At 51.0% G+C, this 22,856-nt stretch overlaps 1 protein-coding gene across 1 annotated transcript; it reads right to left on the bottom strand.

Moving 5' to 3' along the window:
• Positions 1–5,779: 5,779 nt before the first annotated feature.
• Nuak2 (NUAK family kinase 2) lies at positions 5,780–22,457 on the bottom strand. The gene is made up of 7 exons (XM_075987893.1): positions 22,111–22,457; positions 13,838–13,958; positions 10,717–10,868; positions 10,402–10,467; positions 9,051–9,170; positions 8,413–8,545; positions 5,780–7,790 (listed from the first exon to the last, which is right to left on the bottom strand). The coding sequence occupies exons 1-7, from the start codon at positions 22,351–22,353 to the stop codon at positions 6,730–6,732; spliced, it is 1,896 nt and encodes a 631-aa protein (XP_075844008.1). The 5' UTR covers positions 22,354–22,457; the 3' UTR covers positions 5,780–6,729.
• Between the last annotated feature and the right edge of the window lie 399 nt (positions 22,458–22,856).

Below are 22,856 nucleotides of genomic sequence, written 5' to 3'. Positions count from 1 at the left end.
GGTAACACGTTGTCACTTGTTTCTCTGTCAGATTCCCTTTTATAAGGGGCCGGGCTGGCTGATGGAGGACACCCTTCGCCCGCTCGCTTGCCGGGTACCTGGTCTCGCTGCTTAGGCTGGCTGCTGTGATGTCTTATTACAAAGCACTCTCACACGCTGGCTCCTTTCATCCTTGCAACACGATGGGTGTGAGGGGACTGTGAAAGTGGCTCTGACTCACTTGACATGCTTTGTGGAAGAAAGGAGGCGCTAACAAAGACGTCGTCATGGTGGCATTCAACAGTGTGCGGCTAACCTTAGTGCTGTGCCAGTGATTTGAATGACCCTCCGGGGCTGGCACTACCGCTCAGGGCTAGCTCTTTTCAGCCGGCTTCCGGCTGTTCAGGTGAGACCTCCCCATTGAATGTGGGTTTCCTCTGAATGTATCCCCCTGCCTGTGGATGTAACTTCAAGTATCTGTTTAGTCTGGCCACTGTTATATTGTTTACGATAAATGAGCTGATTGAGTTCTCGCTTCCCATCCACTCGTGACCTGGAGTTTCGGGTAAGCCCAAGTCTGTCTCCACCGCCTTTGGCAAGCAGGTTGTTGGTCAGCAAAGTTGCAAGGTGAGCCTGCCCAGACACGATGCAGAGCCTCCTAAGCACCACCTTGCCCCTTCCATAGGTCTGGGTGCCAGACTGGAAGGCAGAGCAAGCTGGGAACCCCTTTGCAAGGAGGGACTCCTGGCAGTGGCTAGACTGCTTCCCAGCATGAAAGCACCAAGCAGGGTGGCCATGAGCAGTGACAGCCAGAAGCCCCAGCCTGGGCAGGAGTTCACACTCCAGCCCGGGAGCTTTGAAGGATGACTGCCCCCTCCGTCTGTGTGGAGCTCCTGTGGTCAGCTCCGCTGTAGGAGCTGAGCACACACACACAGCCCAGAATCCAGAGCAGAGCAGTCAAGAGAGAGATGAGGAGGTGGGAGGCGGGATAGGAATTCTGCTGACTGGATCCTGACCTCCACAGACATACACAATTGAGCGCTTCTATCAGGAAATGGGGGCTTAGCCTCTGGAGCTGGGAAAACCCTGGCTAACCACGTGTGTTTACAAGGGAAGCTGAATCAGACCGGTCGATCTTCTAAAATGCTCTGCTATTTCTAGAATCCCATCCCGTCAGGGCCAGCGGCCTCCTTCCTCTTCCCAGGAAATCCCTGGCAGGGAGAGAGCAGAGGCCAAGACGGCCCTTTTTGAAGAGTAAAACTAAAGAGTTGATGTCCTTTTATGGACTAGAAGCCCCTCCTCCATTAAGATTACTCATTTTCCCGGTTTGTCCTAAATGCCTCAGACAGGATGAGAAGAATTTTGAGGTGGGAATAGCCCAGGAAGGGAGCAGGAAGACCGAGGAGGTGTTCAGATCCAAAAGGAGATAGAAAAAGCTTGTGTCCCAGAGAGGGAGGCTCTGGTTCCTCCAGAGGCCCTCAAGCGAGCGCTTGTCAACCTTGTCAACGGGACCAGAGTCATGCCCCTTTTCAGTCCTTGTCTGGGCAGCAGACTATGTGCAGCCTCCCCAGGGGCCCGAAACAGAGAATTCTGAAGCAGAGGGGAGACCAAAGATGATCTGATATTATTCAGTCCCAGCCTCTATACAGCAACACCTGACCCCACTTTAGGAACCAATTTCCCTAGGGACCCCCAGGCAGAGCCAGGGGGACATTCCCAAAGTTCTAAAGGAATTCGTGAAAACCTTAGAAAATGTGGGATTTCAGGCCTGAGTGTGAGAAAGTCCTCCCGTCCTTCAGAAAGAGAGAGAGAGAGAGAGAGAGAGAGAGAGAGAGAGAGAGAGAGAGAGAGAGAGAGAAAGGAGAGAACCTTACGAGCTTTATTGGAAGAATGCTGATGTCACCTGTGTCTGCAGCTCTGCAGGCCTTCCCAGAATCACGGCAGACAGCTTGGGAGGCAGCTTATCTTTTGAAAGATCTGCCTACTTTCTTAGCTCCTGTCCTGAGTGGTCCCCACGCCCCACTTCATCCCAGGTCCTCCGCTGCTCCACCTGCAAGCCTTCCCTGCACAAGCTAATGGACTCTCTGCCCTTACTCTTGGCTCCTCTCTGTCACATCCTGAGCATCCTCTGTCAGGAAAGGTTTGTCCGTTTTCCCTTCAGATTATACCACCAAATCGGATGGCTTCCCATTTCTGTATTGCTGCAACTCCAGTCCAAGCAGCTCTCAAAACTGGCCTCTTGCTAGGTCCCCATCAAGTCTTCCACTTCTGGTCTCAGCAAGCAACTAAATTCTTTTATCTATTTTTACCAACGTGTGTGTGTGTGTGTGTGTGTCTGCGCGTGTGCGCGCGCGTGTGTGTGTGTATGTGTGTGTGTTCATATGTGGAGGTCAGAGAACAACTTGTGAGAGTCATTTCTCTCCTTTCTGGCCATGTGGATGCTTGGGGATCCTATGCAGGCGGTCTGGCTGGGTGGCAAGTGCCTTTACTTGCTTAAGTAATCTTGCCTGCTAAAAAGATTCTTTAAAAAAAAAGTCTGTTAGGTCATTTCAGTTTTTGCTCAGTGCCTCCCAAGGATTCTCTGTTTTCCCCAGAATAAAAGCCACAGCCTCAGAATGGCCCACAGGCGCCATGGCTTTTCCTCCTATGGCTTCTCTTGACTCCCCTCCCTGCTAATCTTTCATTCACTTTGCTCCGGCTTCACTGGCTGTTCTGAAATGTAGTTCCATGAGGGCATAGATTTCTTTTGTCAGTTTTGTTCATAAATGTATCCCTAATGCTAGGAATGGTGGAGAATTGCTCTGTGTACCAGGCTAACCTGGACTCCAGACTGAGACCCTGCCTCAGAAACAAAAACAAAACAAAGCACAAATATATCAGAAGGCTCTTAATAAACTGAAAAACAGAGCTTAGTGGTGGTGGAGGGGTTGTTGTGGTCCTGGGGATGGAACCCAGAGTCTTGCCCATGCCAGCCAAGCGTTGTTATATGACTGATCTATAAGTCCAGTTCCGATAACTACTTGGTAATCGATGGAAAGGCTTAGTGAACGGGACACAATATATAAGAGATATAAGTTATATATAAGCTACAGCTTGCATTCGGAGAGAGGCTCAGTGGTCAGCTTTGGCCCTGCCCCTGTTCCCCATCCTAGCCTGTACCTCCATCCTCACTTCCAGGAAGTCAGCCTGCCTGCCATCTGTTATGTGGTTCCTAACACTTCTCTGCTGCTGCTTTAAGAAATGCTTGTGCCACTCAGCCAAATCTTTGTCCTTGATCCATCTTGTTCCTCCGTGAAACAATCTGGCCGACAGAGTTCAGATTCTCACTCCCAGAGCTGAAGGCTGCCTGTGTTCTTCTGGGCAAGCGGGGTCTGCTGCTCCCTACCCGGCTAGCTCTACTGGTCCCCCTCTCACTTTCCCCCTTTGAGAGGGCCCAAGGCAGCTAGTAGGCCAGGACAGAGGGAGACCCAAGTGTCATCCGGGTCTTGAGCCATGGAGCCAGGCCAATGTGTCATGGGAGCCCCCCCCCCGCCATGGCCCTGCCCCACGAGGGGTTGTCCACTCAGGAACATCACGATCCCGCCTGCATCTCAGGAAGAGGCCAGGGCCAGGGAGCACTCAGAAGGCCTTTGTGATCTCCTCGAGCCGCCTCCCCCATCCTTGTCTAAGTTGTTCACATTCCGGAAGCACTGATGTGGCACTAAATATTCCTGCAGCTCCAGCCTTGTCCCCCGGGGCCCAGCGTCATCGCTGAGCCTGCTTTCTGGAATGTTTTTGGTATGAAGTGTCCCGGCAGGTGAGGAGAAGGCCTGTGTAGAAGGAATCCACAGACCAGGTCTAGATTTTTGGGGGGCCTCTCCACATTCACCCTTTCATCCTATTCATGACCTAGCTCCTGGGGAATTAAGCAGACCACAGGAAGTCGAAGCTCCCCATCACCCAGAAGCCCATCAGGCCTAGCTCCTACCTGGATGGTGAGATGCTCTGCCCATTCTGGTCCTCACCCCACAGCACAACTTTCTCCTTGGTCTCCCCCTTTCCTTCTGTCCCTTGCCTCATCTTTCCCATTTCTTGCTTGGACCTTGTGGAGACCAAGGGAAGGCATTTCCAGGACAGGAACTTCCTTCAGACCTTGTGCCTTCCAAGAGCACCACACATAACAGATACTCCCTGGTATGTGTCACAGAGTCACTAGAGCTCCCTGTCCCCAAGGTGTGACTTCACAGATCTAGGGTTGAAGTTTCTGTTCTGATGACGTAAATTAATGTTTCAAATGTCTGTTTCTTCTGCAAAATGTGAACAAATAACACCAGACCCACAAGGATGTAACAAAGCTATTGGGAGCATGGAAGCTGGCCATATGCATGGAGGACCTGATGCAGGCTGGGATGCTGGTACTGGCTCAGGAGGAGGAGGAGGAGTCACGCTGAGACCTTATCACAAATAAACAAGAATTGGGGTTTGCAGCTTAGTGATAGAATGTTTGCCTAACATAGCTCCAAGCTTGCTCCCAAACATCAAAACCAAATAAGTAAAATAAACAGTACCCTCCCAGGGCACACGTCTTTCCTTTATCTAAACTTCCCACCAATGCTTCCTGAACAATTTTCACTGAGTTTAATTCTTCTGTGACCCTACGCACTGCCTGTCCCCAGCCTGACCACAACCCAAGTTGTCTGTCACACTTCAGCTCACAGCACACCCAGGGCTTGCTGCAGCACTGCGCACGCCACTGTGGGACATCCCCTTCTTGGGGACGAAGGCCCAGCTTGTGTTTTTCTGGTGTTTACTCAAGCCTAGCCCAGGCCTGGGACCTCAGGCACATCAGCTGTCACTCAAGCAATGTGTGTGTGTGTGTGTGTGTGTGTGTGTGTGTGTGTGTGTGTGCGTGTGTGTCCTATCTTAACCCCACAATAGACCAGCCCGCCCTGTATCAACTGTCCCCAACTGCCACCTTTCTCTAGGTATAACGAGGGAGGCACAGTCTGCATCTGGGAGGACAGGTGGGTTGTCTAGCTGGAAAACTGGAGCCAGCCAGAACTGGAAGATTAGGGGGTGAATACCAGAGGAGGTCAGGGGTTGGGGGAGGGGAGAGGGCCAGCTTGGAACCGAAGCCAACCAGCTGCTTGCTGCACTTTGTCCTCTGTCCTCCCTCTTCACCAGTCCCGAAGTCCAGCCATTTCTCAATGGAACAGGCTGCTGGGACAGCTCTGCAGGGGGCCGAGGGGCTGTCCAGGGAGGGGGGGACATTCCAAGCATTCTTCAAGTCCTCCCAGAGTGAGGAGCGGAGCCGGGTCCAGGACAGGAGGAAAGGGAATTTCTTCAGAGGGAATAAAAAACCGTGGGAGAGTCTTCAGGCAGCAGGGGGCAGGGCAGAGGCCAATGGGGGAGGGGAGCAGGACTGAAGGGGGCTGGGGAAGGGAATCAGCCTGACAAATCCACCTGACCCATTTCTTCTTTGAGTACTGGGGAAGAGGAGAATTCGGGACCCTGGGCCATGGCTATTCTTCCAGAACGCTTAGCAGGGTCAGGCCCAAGCACCTGCTGCAGGTGGACTGGGTGCTTTGGAGAGGGTTGTTTTTTGTTTTGTTTTGTTTTTTGTGTATGTGTGTGTGTCTTATTTTATTCTTTTGCTAGGGATTGAGAGTACACATTAAACAAGACTCTGACCACCCAGATGCACCTCCAAACCCCTTTGTTCTGTTTGGATCAAAGTCTGTGTCGCACCTATGGCAGCCCAAGAGAATAAGAAGGTTCAAAGATGTGAAGCCAGGTCCCCAAAGAGAACCAGAGATTGTTTGTCCAGTCATCATGCTGGTTTAATGGATTGAGGTTTATTTGGCCACAGATGAGGGAGTGTGGACAGCCTAAGGTGTGAAGGGACCAGACAGCCAATCCAGTGCTCAGGACCTAAGATTGAAAAAGCCAGCCCTGCCCCCTCCCACCCCTTAGAGGGACATCACTGCCAAATACTTCTATAAACTTCAGTGGCCCAGTGGCTCTCCCCATAACACAGCATTCACGTTGCTGAAAGCAGCAAAATCCACTTAAAAAAACAAACAAACAAACAAAAAATAAAATAAAAGTGAGAACCAAAAAAAAAATAAATAAATCAGCACATTCTAGGTCCCGTTAGCCTGAGAAATAAACACATCCACCCATAGTCTAGATGTCAAGCAGCTTCAAGGCAGAAGCTCAAGTCTTTGAGGTCTGAGGTGGGATCCAGAGGCATCTTCTGGACCCCTTGAGATGAAGTCAAACAGCAGCCGGAGTCTTTTCAGGTCTCTGAGATCCACAGCAGCGACAGACTCTGGGAGGCTTGGGTTTGGCAGATGAGAACCAGAGGCTGCTTCCTCTTTAAGTTAGAGAGGAAGGGTTACTCCAGATTAGCCCCAGGCATGTCAGGGTTCTAACTCTGGTTGGTGGGAACAGGACCTTGTGTGAAGATGCACCCCGACACTGGCAGCCAGGGGAGAGGTGGGTAACACTCATGGCATAGCGGAGGTAGGCACTGGCTGAGTGAGTGCGCATCAGGTCTCTGAGGTCCCACTGCAACATCCCGGCATCCCGGCAGCCTGGAATCTGTGAGTTCTTCTCAGTCTCTCCAGCATGGGTACCATTTCCCTCCTCAACTTTCTGGTTCATCAGGCTGAAGACTTGGAGGCCTGGATGAACTTTTCTACTCCCTCCCCCATTTCCCCAGGAACCCTCTGCAAACCCTCTCCGAACCCACCCCAACTAGGTCTGTCTTCAGCTGAGCTTTGAGCAAATTCCTAGGGCTTGTCGGTAGGCTGCTGTCACCTCTTGGCAGTCTGTCAGAGAAAAGCAGCTATCCCCCAGGGGCTCCTGCCACCATCGCCTCAGGCCTTCTGAGGGTGGCTGCTCAAGCCCCCTCAGGTTGTCCACAGACACACAGCCCCGCAGTGGGGTTTCAGGGAGCCGCTCAGGTAAATCCAACTGGTCAAAGGACTCGGAGGACAGGATGCTGTCCTCACTCACGGCCCCTGAGGGGCGGCTGGCCCGCGCTGCAGGGTGAGGGGAGGCCAATTGGTCCAGGGAGCCAAAGGTGCTAGGGGCGGTGCCTTCCAAGGCTGTGCGCGAGAACTTGCCATTGAGTTTGAGAATGCCCTTTCGGTGGAGGAGGTGCCCTGAAGCTTGTGGAGACTTCTGCTCCACGGGGTCCCCATTTACAAACACATCACCAGAATCTAAGAGTTCCCCAGACTCACTGGGCTCTGGAGAGGAATAGTAACCAGACTCACGCTGCCGAGACTTCTTGAGGATGCCCTTTCTCGGGAGTAGGGCCACAGCAGAGACAGGCTGCCCTGGGGTATCGGGCACTGGGCTGAGTTCCTGAGGGTCCTCCTGGACCGCCCCTGAGGAGGTAGAGGCCTTTTTCTTGAGAATGCTTTTTGGTAGCTTGAGGCTGCTCTTGCCAGGGCGAGGGGATGTGTCCTCTGCTGGGTCGCCCTGCAGAGTCTGAGCCATGTCATTCTCTTTCCTGGACTTCTTAAGAGAATGTTGCCGCTCCAGCCCGGGGCCAGTGCTTCCACCTCCTGGTACATGCTGTTTGAAGAAGCTGCACACCTTGGCCCCGTTCTCCAGGAGCGGACGGGAGGAGCGTCGTAGCCAGTCGGCCATGGAGGCCCGGGCAGAGTCGCCACCAGCGTGCCCACCCTCGCGCAGAACCTCCTGTTCCCCAATTCTGGTAGTATAGCCCCAGTTGACCCACCAGTGACTGGCTACATCCTCTAGTGTGGCCCGACGAGTGGGGTTCACCATTAACAGCCACCGGATCAGGCCACAGGCATCTGAAAAACAAAGGCAACGGCTCCAGTTTGACAGTGCAAGAAGGGCACCCAAGGTCCTCTAGCACAGGCCTGTCTCACTCAAGTGCATACACTGCTCATGTTTCTGGGTTAGAGCAGTACATTCCTTCCTCAGGCTCCATACAGCTTCAGGCCCACTCCCTAGGCCAGAGAGACTCAGTCAATTGCCTCTGTCCCACAAGCTCTCTTTATCAGCCCTGGTTTCTACATCCGTACGCTCCTTCCCTGCTGAAATTCAATTCTCTGACAGGGACTGTGCTCAGGGCTAAAGCAAGGCTCTCACATACATCTTCCTGCTCTCTGTATCATACGTGAAAGCTCAGATTTCTTAGGAGGAGGAAAAAGGCAATAGGCAGCAATACAACTATAGCAAGGAGGGTTAGGCTGGACCTTAGAAAGCCCTTCTAAAGCAAGCTTCTAATGAAGAGAGCTGCCCCCTCCCTCAGAGGTCTCAGGCTGGAGAGAGACCAGTAGGGTGCATGCTCACTTTCCCTGTGTCACCGTGGACTGCTACCTTCCTTATCACCATCGTCTAGTCGCTGTCTCAGTGATCAAGGACAGTGACAACCCCCACGCACCCAGCCTGACCACAGTGCTTACTTACCAGACGGCTTGGGGGGTTCACGGTAAGCCCCACTGCTGATTTGTTTCACCAGTGTTTTATGATCCTGCCCATCAAAGGGCATGGTGCCATGCACCAGAATGTATAGGAGAACTCCCAGAGACCAGCTGTCCACCTGAAAAAGAGGGCAGGGGACGCTCAGCAAAGACACAGCATGTGCCACAGACTGGAGGGGGGCTGCCACCCATATCTCCAACACAAAGGAAGAGGGCAAGGTCACATCTGAAGACTTCCTCTTACTTCCCCTTGTAATCAGAGGTGACGTAGGGGAAGCAGCAGAGGGATCGGGGTTTCGTAAGAAAAGATACTTATGGCAGTCACTTCCCCTGGGAGGGACGGTCACAAGCATGGGAGCAGTGGCCAGGCCATCGCCATCATTCTGGGTCAAGGTGAGGTGGCTGGACTGAGTGCCAGGAGGTGATGAGAACCAGGGGACAAGAAGAAGACGGGATGCCAGGGAGCCTCAGTTCTATGACAGCTCTCTATTTCTGCCTCAAGGCTTGGCAAATTGTCACCTTGTAGGGGCCTGAGCTTTGTGCTCTGGAAAAGGATGTACCTAGCAAACTAGCTCAACCTGCATGACCCAGATTCAGGGATACCAGCAGGAGGAGAGCTCTTACCTCTGGGCCCACATAGGGCTTCCCGTTGATGATCTCAGGTGAGGCATAGAGAGGGCTCCCACAGAATGTTTGAAGGAACTTGCCTTTGTGGTACAGGTTGGAGAGGCCAAAATCAGCAATCTATAGGGTTGGGACAAACACAAGTCATGTCAAAGGTTGGGTTGTTCACGGCTCTTGGCCATCCTCTCTCCAGATCCTGGGGAAAGCCAAGCCCTGACAGAAGGAAATACACTCCCAACCCACATCTCATAGCTCAGGTCCTAAAAGACAGTGCCCTAAGGCCTTCATTAGGCAAGTAAGGGCCCTGACCCAGTGACCATGTGAAGTCTGAGCTGCCCTTCTGAGCAAAGGTCTCATCTCTGTTCATACCTGAACAGGAACCCAGGGTGAACATGCATGGCCAAGGGGGAGAGGAGAAGACAAAGGTCAGGGCTGACCACACACAGGAGATGGAATCTTCTCAAAGGGTCCCTGAGATGACTGATTTTAGGGGTCTGAGAGTTTCTAAGATTATCCTCTTTTCTATTTATTTCAGCTAGAGGTGGAGGCCAAGATCCTGGAGCTACCTGACCCTTCACCCCATCAAAGGGTCATGTGTGCAGGGTGGGGAAGCCTATTCGTAAAACTCTGGATCCCTTGTTTATAGCTTTATTGGCGTCTTATCAAGACGTTGCCAGGTGAGCCTATAATGACGTTGATGATTGGTACCAACGGAGCCTGTGTGCTTGTCTAGTGTGTGTGTGTTTACTGGCTCTGGCCTCCCTCTCCTGTCAGCTTCAAAGAAACCCTGCCTGCTTCGGGAACTGGCTGGATAAGGGTTACAGACTTAGTACCAGGATATCTCAGGACACGCAGGTCAGCAGTCATGGAGTGACCTTTGTCCTGTGTCAGGTAGATTCTGAGCAGGGTCAGATTATGTCACTCTCCCAGTTGTTTGCCGGGCTAACCTGTTACCAAAATCAGCTCTTGCCATCTTCCCCTTCCAGTCCTGAGATTCTGGTTTATCTCCCTGACCTGAACCTCTGACTGACAAATCTAGCTGCTTCAGCATGAGCGTCCAGTGGCTGTGGGAAACCGAAAGTGATGCTCACGAGGAAAGAAGCTACAGGGTTTCTTGTAGGTAGCAGATTAAATTGTGTGCACAGGTTCGTGTACGACCACAGTAGGGTGATCTTCCTCTTGGGGGCTCAGGGCCCCATCCATAAAGGAAGTGTTGGGATGAATGATGACTGAGGTCCAGGGTTGGCTTAACTTCAGGGACCCCTGAGCACTTGGAGCCACTTGACTGGAGACAGAACAGAAAACCTAGGGTGGGACAGGGAAGCTTCTAGAAACCAGAAGTGATGCTCACCTTGATATTTCCATTGGCATCTAGAAGGATGTTCTCCAGCTTGAGATCACGGTGAACAATCCCATTCTAAAAGAGAAAGGGAACCCAGTCAGGGAATGTTACCAGGCAAGGGAAGGGAGACAAAAAACCTAGTCTAAAAAATGGAATTAATAGAGTTGAGCACAGGCAGGCTGGTATTCAGAAATTCGCTGACATAGTCCAAGGAATCATAGGCCCTCCCGTGTGCTAGCATCCCTTGGTCTGAGAGTCCAGAAGCCTTAGGGCCCCAGAGGCACCCTCTTCCCCCAAACACAACGGAGACCGGTGGGCACTTACCTGGTGGCAGTAGTGCAGGGCAGAGACGATCTGTCGGAAGAAATGCCTGGCGTCCCGCTCACTCAGCCGTGGCCGCTCACTGATGTAATCATACAGATCACCCCGGCTGGCGTACTCCATGACAATGACAATCTTGCTGCTGTTCTCAAACACTGGAGAGGGCAAATGACAATGTCAGGCCTCCCAACATGGACCATGGTCTCTTCCATAGCCTCAAACCAGATAGGATCTCCCTCTGGAATGTCTGTTCCAGGGGCCAAGGGTTCCAGGGCAGCCAATAAGGGTAAGAAAGTAACCTTTGAAGGCTCTGCTTCTCCTAGGACCAGCAAATCAAGACCAGAGGTCAGTGGCTAAGTTTAGGCTTTGGAGGACTCTGCAAACTCCCAGGAGAGAGAAGCCAGCACTGCTAGGGATAAAAAGCAGGGCTCTTTGGTCCAGACCCTGTACTTCATCTTATGACCTTGGTGAAATCCCTACTAGATCTCAGTGAGCACGAAGAGTTACTGGATGAATCTGACAAACGGTCACACCACTGTGCCTTAGTTTCCTCCCTTGAGAGCAGACAATAAATACCAGCAACCTCACAGGTCTGCGGTGGGAAACAGGTAAGAAATCAGTGACGGCTCTTGCTGGCACAGTCTCTGCCACACGAGAAAGCGCTTGGAAAATGGGACCTATTGCAGTATCAGTGTCCTCACGTAAAGTCTAACAACAGACCTGCCTCGTGACAGTGAGGGTTGAGACAGTCCTCACTCTTGCCACCTCTGACTTCCCATTCGGAGTACCCAGGCCAGAGTCAGCATGCATATGGCCTCAGACACAGAGACAATCAATCAATATGGGGTAATTAATTGGCTGTCTGGCTTTTGGCGGTCAGCCCACCCCAGTTAGCCCATCTCCGTGGGGAGGAAGGGCTGTCTCACCACTCCAGGCTGTGACCTGGCTCCGGTCCTCTAAAAAGTAGAAAGGAACTGGCTCCTGGAACTGGCCCTTCGGCTGGTGTGTCTGAACATGCTGGCCTATGACACTACATCTGTGTTAAACGGGTCCTATGAGTTTGGCTTGCTTGGCCAGCCCCAGAGCTGTTGCTGTCTAGCCTCTGAGAAGCAGCTAAGGGATGACTCCCCACTCCCAGATGTCAGCTACAAAGCCAGAAGAAGGTTTATAATGTCGTTTTCCAGGTGAGCATGGTGACCCAGGCTCTTAGGGGCTCTTGACCGAGACTCCACACATGTGAGTCTCAGTTTATAAACAATCTTTATGCTAGGAAACAGATAAAGAGCCAGCATGGTGCATTTTGGGGTACATTTAGATTAGAAGTCAAGTCTCAGCATTCCCCAACCCCAAACCCTAAAGCCCTGTAGTGAAATGAAGATGAATCTAGAGGAACCCTTCAGACACCCCAAAACAGTAATATCCTGTGTCTGCACTATTAACACACATACATACGCAGATACACAGACACACACACACAGGTACACAGACATTAAGACACATACACATGCAAACACAGATACACAGACACACAGATACAGAAACACAGAAACACAGATACACAGACATACACACACACAGATACAGACACAGACACACTCAGATACAATGACATACAGACACACACACAGAAATACAGACACACACAGATACAAAGACATACAGACACACACAGACATGCACAGATACACACACACACACACACACACACACACAGATACACAGATATACAGACATATACTCATGCACACACATACCCGGAGCATCACCTCAGTTCTCAGACTCAAATAGAAACTGGGTATGGAGAGATGGAGAGAATTTATATTCACCCAGATTCATGCGTGTGAGGGCACGCAGGCACACACTGCCAATCACCAAGCATGCCTTCTCAGCCACTTGTCTGGGCTCCTCATGGGACAAGCTCAAGACACGGGGTCATAACAATAGCTTTGCCCTTTATCTTCCTAGGAACCCGAGAGTAGAGACATCTCTGTGCTTCCCACCAGGAGTCTTCAGACAGAAACCTGCTCTGGACAAATCCACAGGCTCTCTTCCTCCCCTGCCACCTCCCGCTGTCCCTGTGATCCCCTTTAGCTGCTATTACATAAAGACTTGAAGCAGACAGGTGTACGTGGGAGGGTGTTCTCCCTCCTTCCCTCGTCACCTCTCCTCCCGCTCACTTTGTTGTCTGGGCCGCAGGGAGGAAGGCAGCCAGAGTGATCAACCAGAACTGATATCAGAGGGGAGGAGGCCAAGAGAGACAAGAAGAGGCAGAGTAAGCCCATGGCAGGAGTGATTCAGGGGCACAGGATGACTTTAGGAGGCCTGGCTAGCATACGAACAATGAACAGCACCCACAAACCCGAGACAGGGGCAGACTCTGGCATTTCAGCTTCCCCTGGGTTGCTGAGGATCTCATGGGGTTGGGAGGCAGTGCTACTACAGAAAGAACTCAATAATGAGGACGAAAGGCTTGCAGGCTGGGATGAGGATGCAGCTCCATTTACAACATCTACCTAGCAATGGGATTGTAGGTAGGACTGCAGCCATGTGACAAACACAAACAAACCTACAGCTTTTCCACTTATAGTGTACTCAATGATACTAGCCAGTTGGATTTTTGCAACCACCCTGTGATGTAAATGGGACTATACCATTTTAGAAAAGAGGAACTAAGGCCCAGTTCTTACTGAGTGTTCTGTGTCATCTGACAGGGTTCTGAATCCAGCTTCTGCAACTCTAAGCCTTTATCGTTCTTATTTCTTCTTTTATAAAAGAACTTTATTTGTTCAAGTTATGTATTTATTTAAAGGCAGGGTTTTGTTATGCAGCTTAGACTGGCTTCGAATTTATACTCCTCCTGTCTCAAGCTTCCTGAGGCTGCTGGGATTACAGGCATCACAGCTTGGATTACAGGCATGTACCGTTGGGCTCATGTTTACTTCTTTGTGTTGGCAGTTTTGACTACTACACACACACACACACACACACACACACCTACACACACACACCTACACACACCCCTACACACACATAAACACAACAGACACCTACATACACACACATACACACAACACACACACACACAGATTTATGACTCCCAGTTCCAAATGTCCCACGGCCATACCTTCATGGATGGCAATGATGTGCGGATGGTTGAGTGATGACATAATCTCAATCTCCCTCCTTATATGCAACAGATCCTGCTCATCTTTGATTTTGTCTTTCCGGATCGACTTGATGGCCACCTGGGAAAAGAAGATGCCCGAGATTAAGGAGAAAGGTATAGCAGGGAGAGGCGTCCCTGAGGATGCTCCATGAGCCCTGACCCTGTTACTCTGCCTGCAGCACAAACCACAAAATGTACCAAGAGAAGCCACCACCTTTACCAGGGCAGGTGACAGGAATCTGGAGATGGCCTTGTCTAGAAAAAGTTTTTCATGTGGGCCCAGTGCAGTCCACCTAATGCAGCACTGACCAATGGCCTCACTTCCAAACTCTACCAATGAATAAGAAACAGAACAACCTACACCTGTGAAGTTTGATGCTTCAGGATTTACAAGTCTAATGGGCACAGTGCACCCCAAAGACAAGGATGATTTACTCAGTACTGGCAGCTTGATACCAGACAGAGGACCTAGCTAGTACACATTAGAAAATGAATAGCAACTCACTGCATTAGTAAATAAACTGGTCCTCATAACTCTGGGAATTAGATTTTTTAAAAAAATCAGGTGAAGAACCGGGAAACCCAAGAGGCTAAATATGTTCCTTAAAGTCATAGCCACAGCCTGGCACAACTGGCAGCCTGATTCTGAGTTGAGTCTTTTTTCTGTCCCCCACTCCAATTTGGTAAACAACCAAGCGCTAGCCAAAAATTACAACCCAAATGCCTATCAACAGGCAAATGGATAGACAAAATTTGATGTTAATCAGTCAGAAAAAGGAATAAAATTCTGATACCTTCTATAAGACGGTTAAACCATGAAGACATACTCAGGGAGCTAAGTTAGTCGCACAGAGTGACAAATATTATGTGAGCCGATTTTATGAGGCACTAAAGCAAACACTGTACAGACAGAAAGTAGATCAAAAGCTACCAGGAGCACAGGGCTCAAGAGTGGCATGGGGGCGTTCCTATTTAATGTGCACAGAGCTCCTATTTGGGATGACAAAGATTTTAGAGAGCTGGAGCAATGTCCCAGTAGCTAAGAGCACTGGTTGCTCTTCCAAAGGATGTGTGTTTGCTTCCCAGCACTCATATGTAGCTCACAACTGTCTGTAACTCTAGTCCCAAGGGATCAGATGCCCTCTGCAGATGGACAAACACGCATCCAGAGCAGACACCCACACACATTACATTAAAAAATTAAAGAAAGCTATTTTATATTGTGATGTTTAACAATATTGTGGATATATTCAATATGCTAGTGAGTTATACACATAAAGATAGTTAAAATGGAAAATTTTATACAGATCACCAAACACACACACACACACACACACACACACACACACACACACACACAAAGGAACTACCCTCCACAGACCAGTCTTTGAAGTCCAGGTAAGGAATGTCCCTTCCTTCCCAACAAGTAAACAACTCGACAGAGGGTCCTCTGGGATTTGGTGTCTTTCTCTGGAAAGGTGGGACACACAATGATTAACCCCTCCAGCTGGTATGTGGTGGCTTCAGGAAGAGTGAGTACAGAGGAAAGGAAGGCGCTGCAGCTCAACACCTACGAGCCTCGGTCTCCCTGGCCCACGGCACTCAGTAGTGGTCTAGGACAAGGCCCAGCCAGAGTGACTAACGGGAAACCACAGAGCTAGGACTCAGGGTGCCTGATTCTCAGGCTCTGTCCTGGTGGCTTCGGGCGAGTCCCAACCCTCTCAGAGTTTCAGTGGCCTTTCTGTGAAATACACAGGCTGAACTAAGTAGTCTGAGGGGCTTCACTGCGCCGAGTCTGTGAAGTGAGCTGGACAAAGGCCAGGGGCCCTCAGAGTCTGGTGAGTGTTGGGTGTCCCAGACCGGTCAGTTCCTGGCAAGTTCTGGCCAAGGACACCAACAGAATGGTAAACACAAGACTTCCTCTTCACACACAAAATGAAAAATATGAAGGCCCAGACTGAGGTAAACAGCTCCTCATACAATTTCCCAGGAGGGCTGGCCTCCCCTCTGGATTCAAAAGGAGACAGAAAGGAAACCCCAGCTCAAGGGGTGGGGCCTCTAATCCACCCTTTCACAGGCTCTGGAGGTAGACAATGGCTTTTGCTCTCAGGACACCAGGCTCTTTGGGCTTGTGCTCCCCGTCTGACAAGAATGTGGAATAGCCCTAATCCTGTAGAGGAGTTGCTCACAATGCCCACAGACCGGTCACCCAGGCAACAGGCCACGGATGGCATGCCCTCCACCCCATCCTGCCCTAAAGCTGCAAGGCTGAAAGGGGGCAGGCCCCATTCTCAGCCCTCCTCAGAGCAGGGCAGGGAAGACAATGGCAGATGGTCACCATGGAGCCTCATCCCCGAGAGGCCCAATGCAGGGGATGCTGCAGCTGTGGGGATCAGGCTGCTGCAACATTCTGCTCTAACTCCACTCATCTCTCCCTAAAGAGCCAGGCCGAACACCCCCAGGGCTTAGACCTGGGTGCAGGACAGGGGAGCAGGACACAGGCCTTGAATATTCCTTCAACTAGAAGACATTCACCACTGAGCGATACTCCCACATACCTCTTTCCTCACCCTGAAGGGGAGCTTGCAGGGCTTGCTCCCTCCTCTGTAAGTCTTTGTTCGTAAAACCAGACAATGAGTAAAGGGGCTGTGAAATCCTTAGAGACAAAGATCTATAAAAAATATATAGTAGGTAGGAAAAGCAGTCATATGTAAACACACACAGCGCTGTCTGGACAGCTGCAAAAGCCTGAGAATTTAAAATGCATCGAGGCAAAGACCGGGCAGGGGTTAGATGCACAGTTGTGTGGACACAAGCGTATGGAATACTGAAATGATACCACAGGCTTAGGGACAGAGCTCTAAAGGAAGTAAGGGTTAAAAGAAACGAGTTTCTAAAAATTGAAGGTTAGAAGAATTGGGTCTTGAGTACTTCGCACGGCCAGTAGGCACACAAGTAAAACCTCAAGACCCATTTCTTCTAGCCTTAGATGGCCTGAAATTCTAATTTTCTCCCCAGTCTCATTCCTGCTGAATCCATGGTTATCCACAGTGGGTCCTAAGAGATTCCTTCCCAGGAAAGAAATGAGACAAGCTATCAGGCCTCCATCCCAAACTCTTCCAACCTTAATATGTCATAGATATGGTACCACTCAAGGCTAGAAAGGAGCCCTGAGTGCAAAAAGCCTTTAACATCTATACACTAGGGGACACTCATTACTCATATCTATTGGTCAAGTCTCTGGGTGATCTTTGCCTCAAGGAAGCAGCGACCAGATAGGACTCCCATTCCCCTCCCTCCCAGGCCTGGGTGGAGTCCACCTCAGTTACAAGAACTAATTTCTAGGGACCTTTATTCTCACCTACAAGGTAATTGGCAACTGTGCCTTAGGACAAAAGAGGGTTCCAGCTCGACAGGCACCCAAACCCAGACGGAGGATGGCCACGTGCCAGGATCTATCTTTGTACTGACACAATATTTTTTTAATTTTATATGTATGCGTGTCTTGTTTGTATGTATATGTATGTGCACCATGTGTGAGCCTGGTGCCCAGGGAGGTCCGAAGAAGCTGTCAGATCCCTTGGAACTGGAGTTATGCATGGTTGTGAACCACAGTGTAGGTACTGGGAATCCAAACCGGGGCCTCTGGAAGAGCAGCAAGTGTACTGACCCATCACTTCAGCTCCCTGACACAATTATTAACGCACTCCTTTTTATTCTGCAGATTACCCACATCTAATCAATTTACTATATGGTCACCACACTCTGAGGTAGAAGAAGCATGAACCTGCCCCAGTGATGCTTCTGTGTATGAACAGAACTGCATGGCCAGCTGAGCAGGGCTGGTGAACCCGGATACCCAGACTCACACCTGTCTGTCTCAAGCCATGCAACTCAAGGCACATGAAACTAGAAGAATCTGGCTAAGTGGGTTGTCTAGTTTGTTTGTTTGGATTTATTTTTATCCTATGCAAATGGGTGTTTTGCCTGTGTACCACATGTTTACAATGCCCGTGGAGGTCAGAAGAGGGCACCGAATCCCCTGAAATTGGAGTTAAAGATGGTTCTGAGCAACCACGTGTGTACTAGAAACCAAACTCAGGTCCTCTGCAAGAGCAGCAAGTTGCTCTTAGCTGTCTCGTTTTAACACCCTCGCTTGTGGAGGAGCTTGGGGAGTGGCTTTAAAGAGTCGCTTTCTCTACTTGGAAGAACACGGGAAACCAGCCCAGGAGCAAACCGTGTCAAGTCTGGAAGGATGGGTGAGGTTTTCAGCTAAGACAGTGGGCTACGAAAGGGCAAGAACATTCCAGGCAGATCAGGGTGGAGCTCTGAGTTCCCTTCCATGCTCCAGCATTCTGTGGAGAGCTCCTTCAGGAACGGGTCACTGCAGTGTCAGGAAGCTGCCATACAAGGACTGTGGCAAGGCCACCATGATTGGCCATGTTAACTGCCAGAGCATAATTCCTGACTTCATCCCAGTGAATTTTCTTATCCCTGAAGCTCTGCAAGCTGGTAATGGCAGGAAAGCAAATTCCCCAACCTGATTTGCACGCAGTGAAAACTTCCAAAAGAAAAACCGACTTCTCCAGAGTTTCTCCAAGCACGGGAAAAAACAACATAGGAAGAGACGTTAGGATCTCAGAAGACAAAAGTTCTGTGGAAGTGTCCAGCCCTGCCTCCCATCCCTGGAGAAGGGACTGTCCATGCCTTGCCGTAGGTCACATTGTGTGTGCCATTCTTTCCCACTTAAAACCTGCCTAGTCTTTGCCAATACCCTGAGGAGGCAGTGCTGAGGCCCCTTTGGCAAATACCTCCTCTCTCCCAGAGCTCAGATGAGGAATGATCTACATTCAGAAGGGGATCAAAAAAAAAAAAATTGAGAAGAAAAAAGAAGAGGGGTGGGTTGCAGAGATGCTGGTTCCGGGTGCTCAGATGGTATAAGCTGGGCATCTCTGGTCATAGCCAACATCCTTGACTCCTCTCTGGTCCTTCATGGAGAAGCTGCTGTCTGGGAAGGAGGCGAGGAGCTGGACGATGACCCACTTAGATAGTGCGGGAGTGGTTAGGTTAGGCCGCTCCGGCTGAGCAGTGGGGATGCGCCACTCTACCAAGAACTAGGCAAGAATTGGGAAGAGTCTCTGTGGGTAACTTGAGCCATCTCCTCTAGTCCTATACAATACCACCTCCTCCTAGCTTCTTTCTAGTCCACTCTGCCAGGTTCCTGAGCAAGGAGCTTCCCTGCCCAGCCCTTTTGTGTGGTTTGGCTGGAGCCCAAGGACAAGAGTCGCCTGCAGCCTCCCTCCCTGTTGCTGAGCAGGCAGGTGCAGGAGGAGCTGGGACGGCAGCATCTTGCCCAACAAGCCTTTGGCTGCTGGCCAGCAGAAGTCCTCCTCTGAAGTTGGCTGAATGAGAGATGAGGGCTTTGAACAAAGCAGAGGCCATAGTGGTCCAACTCAAGAAGACTGAGCACAGCCTATGCCCCTTATTGTGGCAGAAGAAGCCCAGAATAGGAGCCCCTAGGTCAATGCATCCCCACTGGAGCAGTAAATCCCATGTGCGTTAGACGCTGTGCTAAGATTTACAGATATTATCTTAGTCTTAAACCCACGACACAGGAATTATTATAATCCTCGTTTTCCAGATAAGGATACTGAGGAACAAAGGTCTTTTCATCTGGTAAGCAACGGGAAGCACAATTTGACACTTTGTAGGAATAGAGTGTCGTTCCTTCACGCACTGTCCCGCAACACAGTATTGAGAAGAGGGGTTCCCAGCGACTTCTCCTACTCTAAACATTGCCTGGAGGGCTGGGAAGGCAGCTGGAGCTAGCCAATGGGATGACAAAGCTCTGAGGCAAGCCCAGGCTCATTTCAAAGCTAACTTCTAGACCACGACTCAGCACTTGGTCATCTGAGACCTAGGTGGACAAGTCTGGAGCTTCTGTTGCAGATCTGCCATTACCCGGCCAGAAGACAAATCACTTCCCCTTTCCGGGCCTCGGTTCCCTCATCTGACAATGAAGGAAGGAGATTCTCTCCTTTTCCCAACGTCTAGAAGCCTACTAAGCCACTGAAAATGTGAAAGGAGCAGAAGCACTGAGACCACATAGAACTCCCCACTTGGGCTCCCTTCCTGCCCCTCAGGGCCCCCCTTAGAAGGAAGACTTCCACGCAGATCAGACCAAAGGCTTTGGTGGGCCCCTAGCAGGTGTTTTTCTCTTTAGGGAGAGGGGTTAGTTAGGGGAGCTGGGAGACTACGCAGCAGGACATGTCATTTGGATACCAGGAATGTGCCTGAGATCCAGGACAAATATTTGTTTTTCCTCTGATGCCATCCTGGAGCAGTCATTAGTCCCCCACCCCCGTCCTTCCCTGCAGACAGTCCCACAGGACCCTCCTGACCATCTCTGCAAGTGGAGAGCGGGAAGGGAGCTGGGGATGTGGTGAGGAGTGCCCACGACAGATGTCACCCAGCAGGCTTCCCTGTGAACTGGGCTCCCACCACCAATCTCAGTGCATCCGGGGAAGACATAAGCAGCCCCATGTCCCTTTCCCCCACGGACACATCTGAAGCATCAAGTCTCTCTCTAGGGAGAACAGTCAAGATGTAGGGTTGGGTGGGTGGGGGTGAGGGCAGTGCTCCAGGATTGAGAAATCGTTAGCAGAGCAGAAAGTTGCTTTCTAAGAAAGTGGGGGGACCCTCAGCAAACTCAACAGCTGTCCTGGATGGTCTGGTTGGGGAGGTCGAGAGCAGACTTCACATTTGCTGATCTTGCACACAGCAAGGCACATGAACCTGGGACTTCCCTCTGAACTTTCTGTTTTGATATAAGAGCCACCAAGGCCTAAATGTGATGTGTGTGTCTCTCTCTCTTCTCTTTTCTCTCTCTGTATAAGGCAGTGACCTCAGTCAAGAGCTGATGGGATCTCTGAACTTTGATCTCTGCTTCTCAGCCTGTCTAGTTCCTCCACCCAATTTTCTCACAAGAGACACAGGCAACAAGCCACAAGCAGCTATCTTCAAGCTAAGCCCCTGACGAAGCTTGGGCCCAGCCGTGTCAAGCCTGGAGCCTCTGGGGCCCTGGCACTTTATAGAAAGAGAAAGAAAGGAGAGCCAGGAAGTACACGATTGCCCAATAGCTGTAACCTGGCAGCGGGCAACCAGGGACTGTGCCAGGCCTTAGCAGGAAAAACATACTTGCTCCCATTGATGGGGCCATAATCCACTCCTTTCTCCAACATCCACTCTCCTTCACCAATGAAATGACTTCTTGAATTTCAAACCAGCTACTGGCTGCAAAAGCAAACAATTAGGGGAGGGGACCACTGCCATAGTCAATAGAGCAAGCTATGGTCACACAAACACACCCCCCTCACAAACAGCACTCACTGGATCTGGCAAAATATCACCTCTAAGCCACCTGCTCCGAGGCTCGCTGCAATGTGAATTATAGACCTTTATAATACACCCTGCGTGGTGGGGAATGAGAGACTGAGCATTTTAAACAAGTACCTGGCTAATGCCAGGCCGGCTGAACTGGAGTGGGAGAGCCACTGCTATGTAACTTTGGCTAAATTTGCTATCCTTTCGGCGTGGGAGAGCTTTCCAGATAGAAGCATCCATTATCAATGCAAACCCCGTGATCAGGACCCATGTGCATTCACACTGCTTCTTTATTCATTCACTCTCCCGAGCAGCTTGTGAGACAGGCTGTGTTCCCTCTGTTTTGCAGAAGGGGAAACAGAATATGGATGAAGGAACTTGCTCAGAGTTACAGATGACTATGGCAATTACACACGCATGAAATCAAAAGGACACGTTCCCCCAAAGGCCTCACACCCAAAGACACGGTGAGATACAGTGGACCTGGCACCAGAGCCTGGTTGTACATTTCCCACAATCAAAGGCCATCATAACGAAACTGGAAAGGACCCAAGTGTCAGGCGAGAGTTAACGATTTCCACGCCTCATCCATCTACTGAGATCAGGCGCTTTCAACTTCCTCCTTCCATTCTACTCCGTAGAAGTTTGTTCCAGGGAAAATGCAAGTTAAGCCCCATCTTCTCAAACGACAGGCCTCTGGTGCTGCTAAGGTTCTCAGGTCCACGAACACTGTCACTGAAAACCACGGACAGACACACATAAAATGCGCGCGCCTGGCAACTCAGCCAGGACACCGCAAGGGACGAGCTGTGAGCTCCCGGGAGCCGGGCGCTGCAAGGGACACTCACCAGGCGTCCCGAGGTCTCTCGTGCCTTCTTCACCTTCCCATAGGTGCCCTTGCCCAGTGTCTCCAAGAACTCGTAGCGGTGCCGCAGGTTGTGTTTGTGATGGTGCCGCTTCACAGCCTGCTTCTTCATCAGGGGTCTGGGCGACTTGATGAGCCCGTCCGCCAGCGGCTGGGCGCGCTCGGGAGCCAGGGCGGAGGCCGAGGGCGCCTGGCCCGCGCCCCGGGGGAAGGCCACCGACTCCATTGTGCGGGACGGCGAGGCAGAGGGGCTCGGGCTGCTGCAGCAGCGCGTGGAGAGCCGCGGGTCCAGAGGTCACTGTCGTACCCCAGAGCGCTAGAAAGCCTCTCGGTCCGAATTGCTATAAAACGTTTGGAGGGGGAAGGCCCTAGCCACGCCCCCGAGTCCCATTGGCCCGCTTGCCGGCGACTCGTGACCAAGGCCTCTCGCATTGGCTCACTGGATCCTGCCCCGCCTCCTCCCCTTAGCTAGGCGCGGAAAGGTGTGAATGGAGCCCCGCCCACCGGGGTGCTCAAGGGCCAGGAATGCGAGAGAGAAAGGATGCTGAGCCGAATTTCTACTGAAGTGTAGGTCCTTATGTTTGAAGGCTCTCTGAACTGCTTTTGCCTCTAAATGGCGCCAATTTGTTCTATTTGTTGTGTTCTTGGTTGGCAAGGGACAATCTGAGGGCACTAGAAGACCCTGAAGTATTTCTCCACACGCAGTAAATTGCTCCTCTTGAGCCAAAA

This window comes from Microtus pennsylvanicus, chromosome 10 (genome assembly GCF_037038515.1).
Source record: "Microtus pennsylvanicus isolate mMicPen1 chromosome 10, mMicPen1.hap1, whole genome shotgun sequence".
NCBI classification, from domain to species: Eukaryota; Metazoa; Chordata; class Mammalia; order Rodentia; family Cricetidae; genus Microtus; species Microtus pennsylvanicus.
Note: the sequence above shows the minus strand (reverse complement) of the source record. Positions and strands in the feature narration are given on the sequence as shown.